Source organism: Vipera ursinii (genome assembly GCF_947247035.1).
Source record: "Vipera ursinii genome assembly, chromosome: 13".
NCBI lineage: Eukaryota > Metazoa > Chordata > Lepidosauria > Squamata > Viperidae > Vipera > Vipera ursinii.
In genome coordinates, this window is record NC_139526.1 from 16,007,917 (window position 1) to 16,016,009 (window position 8,093).

General features: G+C 45.7%; 1 protein-coding gene across 1 annotated transcript in view; it reads right to left on the reverse strand.

Moving 5' to 3' along the window:
- The window catches only part of PRKAR1B (protein kinase cAMP-dependent type I regulatory subunit beta), a 62,596-nt gene extending 56,523 nt beyond the window's left edge, over window positions 1–6,073 (reverse strand). The window contains exons 1-2 of the mRNA XM_083372843.1: window positions 5,983–6,073; window positions 4,371–4,580 (exon numbers count right to left, since the gene is read on the reverse strand). Coding sequence (XP_083228969.1) covers window positions 4,371–4,553 — 183 coding nt within the window. The 5' untranslated portion in view covers window positions 4,554–4,580; window positions 5,983–6,073. The remainder of the gene's footprint in view (window positions 1–4,370; window positions 4,581–5,982) is intronic.
- Between the last annotated feature and the right edge of the window lie 2,020 nt (window positions 6,074–8,093).

Consider the following 8,093-nt stretch of genomic DNA (forward strand, 5'->3'; position numbering starts at 1 on the left):
CCCCAGGATCCACAGCTAAACTTGTCAAAAGAAAAACAAAGGCGCACTCCATACAACATGGACTTTACACACGCACACAGCCAAGCCCTTTGCCAGGGATACACACACACACACACACACACACACACACACACACATTCATCCTCACCCCTAAATTCCTGTACCGGGTCTTGGGAAAGGAATAATGAATAAACCTTTCCTTTTGAAAGACTGCTTTTCCAAAGTTGGATCCTTGCAAATCTTTCCAGAAAATTCCTTGTCAATGGAACATCGTCCATCCTTCACAAATACACGCAGAGAGAGAGAGAGAGGGAGGGAGGGAGACTCACACACGGTTGCCATGACAGCACATGTCTTTGCGGTAATGAATGACATCTGTCATTCACAAGTACAGATAGGATGGAGGATGAACTTCCATTCCTTGAACACATTGGACCAACCCAAACCCTGTTGGGCGCCAAGACGGCCTTGCTTGAGATTCAGCGCAGCGCAGATTCAACCATCACACCCTCTTATTAAGCAAACACTGACCATTTTGATAACACCAGCGAGAGTGGAGGCCAAACAGGGTGGGAAGGGAGACCGCCACTTGCATTGCAGCATCCCTTTGGTCGCGTGAGCAAAATTTGGCAAAGAGCATGTATTTAAGATGGCCGCAGCGTCCCCTGGGGAGGGGGGTCACATGACCCCCCTTTTGCGACTTTCCGACAAGCAAAGTCAATGGAGGAAGCCGGGTTTCGCTTAACGAGCATGTTACTAATTGAACAACTGCAGTGATTCACAAGAAAGAAAGCTCGCAAAAGGGGGCGAAACTCCCACTTAAGAACTGCCTCGCTTAGCAAACGGAGATTTGGGACTCTGTTGGGGTCGTACGTCAAGGACTGCATGCAGAAACTCAGAAAGCGGGCTCACTTAAGAACTGCCTCGCTTAGCAAATGGAGATTTGGGACTCCGTTGGGGTCGTAAGTCAAGGGCTGCATGCAGAAACTCAGAAAGCGGGCTCACTTAAGAACTGCCTCGCTTAGCAACGGAGATTTGGGACTCCATTGAGGTCGTAAGTCAAGGGCTACAGGCAGAAACTCAAAAAGCGGGCTCACTTAAGAACTGCCTCGCTTAGCAAACAGAGATTTGGGACTCCGTTGGGGTCGTACGTCAAGGACTGCGTGCAGAAACTCAGAAAGCGGGCTCACTTAAGAACTGCCTCGCTTAGCAAATGGAGATTTGGGACTCCGTTGAGGTCGTAAGTCAAGGGCTACATGCAGAAACTCAAAAAGCGGGCTCACTTAAGAACTGCCTCGCTTAGCAAACAGAGATTTGGGACTCCGTTGGGGTCGTACGTCAAGGACTGCATGCAGAAACTCAGAAAGCGGGCTCACTTAAGAACTGCCTCTCTTAGCAACGGAGATTTGGGACTCCGTTGAGGTCGTAAGTCAAGGGCTACATGCAGAAACTCAAAAAGCGGGCTCACTTAAGAACTGTCTCACTTAGCAACGGAAATTTGGGACTCCTTTGTGGTCGTAAGCCAAGGACTAGCTCTAAACAGGCCATACGGGATTTTCCAACCGTGTGAGAGACACCCAGTGTCAGAATCCATTTATATCACATTCATAAATGTATGTTTAAAACATTATCTCCCCCCCCCCATGGATTCTGCCATCTCCGGAGGAAGGAGGAGCGGATGTGGATTCAGCCTGCCTTAGGTTATTTCAAAGACCAAGGGAAACCTTTTGAACTGGGGGAACAAAGGGGAGGGTTAGAGAAGAGGGCATCTGGCCTGTGTCTCCATTTGAATCTGTAAAGGAAGAAGGCAATAACCGTAAAGATCCGAAGTTCCCTTTTTCCCACGAAAGGGATGACACGAAGTAAAATGATGGGGGGGCTGACCAAATGGGGTTGAGGGAAGGGGTGGGGGTTGAACCGGGAACTCTTTATAAAGCTTCAATCTGTAAAACAATACCAGGTCCTGTCTTGTATTCCCACAGCCAAACATGTCCTAGTCAAAATTCCTTTTGGACTAGAACTGACTCCAAGAGTTTTCGTTTTCCTAAGACGCGGATTGGGGTGGGTCCTGACACCACCAGAAGAAACCCCCTTGATTTATTTCTCAGGGTTTCCGCAAACTTACATGACTTTCTGTCTTGTGCACTGACGGACCATTCGCCAGGCCTTTGAGGACCCTCAAGGAGCCTGTCAGAGATGAGCCTGTGGCCTCACATGCTGGTCCTTTGATATGCATGGAAGCTGACAGCGTTTTGCCTCCTCTGAAGTGCATGGAGCCCGTCACGGATTTCCCTGCGTAGCAGCTGGCCGGACCGTGGATGTTCATGGACCCTTTGACTGTGTTTTCTGGGTCCCCATGAGCGGCTCCGTTGACCTGGATGGAACCCTCAAGCATTTTCTCACTGTCTTCGTCTGGCATGGCGGAAAACCCCCGGGACTTCGTTTTCAACATGCTGAGTTTCAAGACTTGACGTTCCCAGGAAGAAATATACACACGCCCGCCCGCGCACGCAACGCGTGCATAAAATAAAGAGAAATGAAAGAAGAGAGGAGTCTTAAAAAAAGACGTCTTGGGTGCTAGGATCTCTTCTGGGGGGGGGGAAGGCAAATAGAGCTATACCGGGGACAGGCAAGCTTGGCTCTTTTATGACTTGTGGACTTCAACTCCCAGAATTCCTGAGTCAGCCCGGGCTAGCTGAGGAATTCTGGGAGTTGAAGTCCACAAGTCATAAAAGGGCCAGGTTTGAAGACCCCTGGTCTATAGGGACAGGACCCCTGCACATTTTCCTTCCAATCCACAAGTAGTTGGTAGAAAACACGTGGGTGCCATCACCAATTCGATTCTTGCTGGCAAAACTGATCGACCCAAAGGCTGATGGGCAGAGTGGCTCAGAGGAAAGGGGGGGAGGGAAGGGAGTGACCATGATGCCCTGCAAAGATGCCCATGTGAACGGGCACGCTTGGACCTCATCCTATTTGACAGAGGAGCGGGGAGCTACTCCTATGAGTTTCGTTCATCCCTGCCTAAACGAACCCAATCCACACCCCTTGCCCTGTCCAATGCCCAGTCACCACAACACCCTGGAGTCTTGGATACAATACTTTTTTGTGATGTTCCAGGCAGATGTTCTTGCCTTTGCGGGGGTCATATAGTCCAAGGCAACCTCCCACCAACCTCCATAGGCTCCTAATGGAGCCAGAGGGGCCTGGAGTTTGATTGGCTGAAGATTCTCCTAGGAAAGGTCAGGTCACAATCAGCTCACTGCTTGCCTAATAATCCAACCCCTAATTTTATTCATGCACTTGTACCCGGCTTTTATTATTTTTACAAACAACTCAGGGCGGTGAATATATCCAAGACATCGTTCTTCTCTTATTTCCCCCACAACAACAACAACAACCCTCTGGGGTGGGGGTGGGCTGAGAGAAAGCGATTGGCTCAAAGTCACCCAGCCGCCCTTCGTGCCTAAAGCAGGACTAGAACGCGCCACCTCCTACTGATTGGCTCAACGTCACCCGGCTGGTTTTCGTGGTCAAAGCGGGACTAGAACTCGCCGTTTCCTGACGCTTGGCCTAAAGTCACCCAGCTGGCTTTCCCCCCTAAGGCGGGACTTGAACTTGTAGCCTTCTGCTTTCTAGCTGGGTGCCTTATTGCCGCATCGATCACATCCTATCGATCCTCAAAAGCTAAACCAAATCAATCGGATTTATTTTATTTTATTAGATCCCAAAGGTGCTTTCTTTTCAAAAGGCCGCTGGGCTTCCCTGCTCTGCTAGAAGACGTTTTGCTTTTCATCCAAGAGGCTTCCTCGGTTCTGACCGAACGGTAGAGACTTGGAAGGGATTTATATTCCTTGCGCTCATCTGGTGGTTCGCACTTTTTTTTTTCTTGAGAGTCATTTTGAAGCACCTTTGGAGGCTCATCCGTGCCCTCCGGATGTCTTATTTATGACGGTCGCCGTGTCCCCGGGGTCAAGTGACACCCCCACCCTTTTTGCCACTTTCTGACAAACAAAGTTCAACGGGAACGCCAGATTCACTTAACAACCGCGTTAGCAACTGAACACCTGCGGCGGTCCGCTCAACAAGTGTGGCCAAAAAGCTTGTTAAAAAGGGGGGGCAAAGCTCGCCACAAACGTACCTCGCTTGGCCACGCAAATCTGGGGCCTGCCACCCACCTTAGCCAACAGCTCCCTTGCATTGGTTGGCTTGTGATCTGACACCCCTAGGAAGCAGCTTCTAAATATCAGAAAAACCTTTGCTCTCTCTCTCTTTTTTTTTTTTTTACAAAAATAAGAAATAAATACCAGCAGCCCAACGTTCCACACACACACACACACACACAAACCTCCATTTGAAAGTCTCTTTACCTTTTCCAGTTTATCAAAATGTTCCCGCAAGAACTTCATTGGCCGGTCGGGTTTAGCAATGCAGAGATTCACGATGCACTCCTTCAGGATTTGCTGGATGTTGTGCTTCTGAACGTAGAGCTCGCATCCTTTCAAGCTCTCCTCGTCTTCTCCTCCGCTGCAAGAGGGGGAAGCGGCCGCCATCTTTCTGAGGGTCAACGGATGACAACCCTGGCGGAGGAGGAGAAGGAGGAGGAGGAGGAGGTGGGATGTGAAAGGATGGATGACATCCATCTCCTCCAACGGAAAAGCCATCACCACCACCCCTGCCAGCTCTTTCAAATCGTCTGGAGGATCTTCCCCCAAAGTGCTGGAGCATCAGAGCGGGTCACATCGGTCACATCATCGCAAATGCTCCATGGGTTACAAATCTCTTTATCAGAGGCTTGCTAAAAAAAAAAAAAGACTCAGCCTCCGTTTATCCAAGCTTCTCTCATATTCCTGCAGCCTGGGAGCCCCAAACCCACAGCTTTTGCAGGCATCCCCCCCACTCCTGCCACTGAAAATTGGGGAACCTAAGAATAGGGGCTCATAGAAATTGGATTAATTTTTTTTCTTCCTGCTCTGAGTTCCTCAACACCCTAACCCTCTGGTTCAAACTGCCGGACGGTCATCATATTCTCAGCAACGTACGCGTATCCCCCTGCCTCGGTTGGTGGGCAGATCCAGCCCCCAGATCTGTTGCAGTGTTACCTCCCGAGAAAACATGGTTATTTCCATGGGAAGGAAGCCACCTCTTCCTCCCTGGGGCCAGCAAGCTGAATTTCTCGGGTGGGTTTCTCCCAATGCTTTCTACCTTTTTGCGATGTTTCGGATGGTCCAAAACAGAACGGTTTTGTGACGTCCCCTGGAATTGGCGAGAGAGGAAAAGCAGATTCCCCAACCTCATTCGGGCATGGATTTGGAATCCAAGATTCCAAAGGCTTTCAGCTCACGGGGATCCTGTCTTTGGAAGATGGTCAAGGCTCCTGGGGGGGGGGGGGAAACAAAAAAAACAAAACAAAAAAAAACCAACACGTCTTCCCCAGTCAGAAAATGCCTGCGTGCCTTCCACTGAACCTTAGTGGGCAGAATCAGAATTAAATTTTTCGACTCAATTCTCTCCAGGGTTTTCAGCTGAGGAGATTCCTGTTTCGTTTTTTGATTTGCTTTGTTGATGTTTTTTTTTTGTTCTGTTTTTTTTTTTTGCAAAAACAAAAAACGAAAAACAAGCACCTTTTTCCCCAAAAGAGCAACCCAGGATTGTCCAGCTTGATGATGATGATGATGATATTATTATTATTATTTTGAAATGGTAGGGCAAGGAATCTTTCCCACGCTTGCCTTTGTCCCTTGTTAACTGCGTGGAAAGGGAAGAAAAACCATTAGCCTTCCCTCTTGTAAACCGTTGGTCCTTCCCCTCCATCAGCAACAACTCTTTTGTGCAGAATTAAACCTGAGCCATTGTTGCTGGGAGAAGGAGGGAATGGGGAGAGAGAGAGAGAGAGAGAGAGAGAGAATGCAAATATACACAAAGGAGAGGGCTGGGGCAGGAAATAAGGGCAGGCTTGGATGGCAGGGAGTATATAAATACCTGATATTTGGCTCTGCCAGCAGTTTCTTTCAGCTCCCCCCGTTATTCGCAGTAGAAGCCTCTTCCAGCTGCCTGGTAGCTTGAGGTGGGGGGCATTTCTGTCTCCCCACAACGTTCTGGGTATCTTCTCGGGGGGGGGAATCCCCAGCTAAAAGACAATGGAATCAGGCAGTCACCCCCGTCCTTAGATGATCTCACTGTCTATTTTCCCCCAAACTCCCCCTCTAAATGTGTGCTTCCCCCCACCTTTGCACACAAAGCGTTAAAAGTCTCTAGCTCCAACATCCATTCCCTGAGCAGGAAGTTGCCCCCCCATACCAAGCTCAGCCTCTCTCTCTCTCTCTCTTTTTTTTTTTTTTTCCTGCAGGGATAAAATAAACTCAAGCTGGAAAAGAATCAGCTCTAAGCTTGGTTTTGGATGAGGTCTAGTTAGGGATTCCCAACTGGGGGGAAATCTCATCCTTTGAAGGAGTGGGATGAAAGTCCAAGGTGGGCAGATGGGCGATGGACAATATATTTTTTTCCCCAAACGAAAGAATTGGTTTTGCTTGGAGTGTCCCCGTAATATGTAACATCAGTTAAATTATCCAAAACCAAAAATGTGTAAGGGAATATCAAATCAGGGTTAGAAGGGTGAAAAGGAAGGGGACTTTTTAATCATGCACAGTAGACTAGTGAAAAAGCAAAGCAAATTCATACTGTGGGGCAGAAGATATTACAGACAGATGTCACGATTTAAGCAGAATTATTCTTACTGGGATTTAGGGACAAGGAATTAGAAAATAAATCTGGGAAATTAATGCTGTATGTCGTAATTGAGGTAAGATTGTCGTATGCATAAAAAATGGAAAAGGAGTGAAGTGGAAGATAAAAAAATTAACTGAGTTTGGATAAATGGCAGAGCTGAACTGCTTTGAGTTTTTTTAAAAAAAAAACTGGAACCTTGAAACACACTTTTTGGCATTGCATTCAAATAATATCATAAAAATAACTGAACAGACTGCTTGCAACCCTTATGAGTGTCCTATTGAGTAATAATTGCAGGGCCACAGTAATTTATTCATAGAAACCGTTCTAAAACTATATGTAACTTTGTTTTAAATAAAAGGATTACAATAAATAATAAAATAAGCAGAATGTTTTTGATGCGGTTGTTGAAAGAGATAGGAAAGTATCTATTTATCTTTGCAAATACTGTATCATTGTCAAAGTTCTTTTGAAAAAAAATGGGTATTTTACAACATTAGATACGCCAATGGATACATTTGCAATCCATAAACAAGAGTCACTCAACATGGACAGCGTGCTAATTCTTTTTTTTTTTTTAAGAAAAAATGCCATTCCAACACCACACAAAAGCAGGGTGAAAGGAGGCTTTTTTTTGCAAACAATGTTGGGAATTCGGTGATGTCTTGCACAATGGATTTGAACACAGCCTGTTAAATTAAGCTGCTTTATCTTTTTTTTTTTTAATTTTACTTTGTTTCGTTTTACTTTACCTTTTTTTAATTTGTCTTGTTGCAAGCAAAACCGAGGAGCAAATTCTTCAAAAATTACCAACGGGGATAGAAATGTATGCAGGTAGTCCTGGATATCTATCTATCTATCTATCTATCTATCTATCTATCTATCTATCTATCTATCTATCTATCTATCTATCTATCTATCTATCTATCTATCTATATCTATATCTATATCTATCTATCTATCTATCTATCTATCTATCTATCTATCTATCATCTACCTATATTGTCTCTTTCTCATATCTATCTATCTATCTATCTATCTATCTATCTATCTATCTATCTATCTATCTATCTATCTATCTATATCTATCTATATCTATCTATATCTATATCTATATCTATCTATGTATCTATGTATCTATGTATCTATGTATCTATGTATCTATCTATCTATCTATCTATCTATCTATCTATCTATCTATCTATCTATCTATCTATCTATCTATCTATCTATCTATCTATCTATCTATCTATCTATCTATATTAAAAATAAAAATAAAAATGGTCATCTCGCAGAGAATTCTGGGAGTTGAAGTCCCCCCGCCCGTGGAAGCCTGAGGCAGAAGCTCGCCCGGCCTTCCGGCG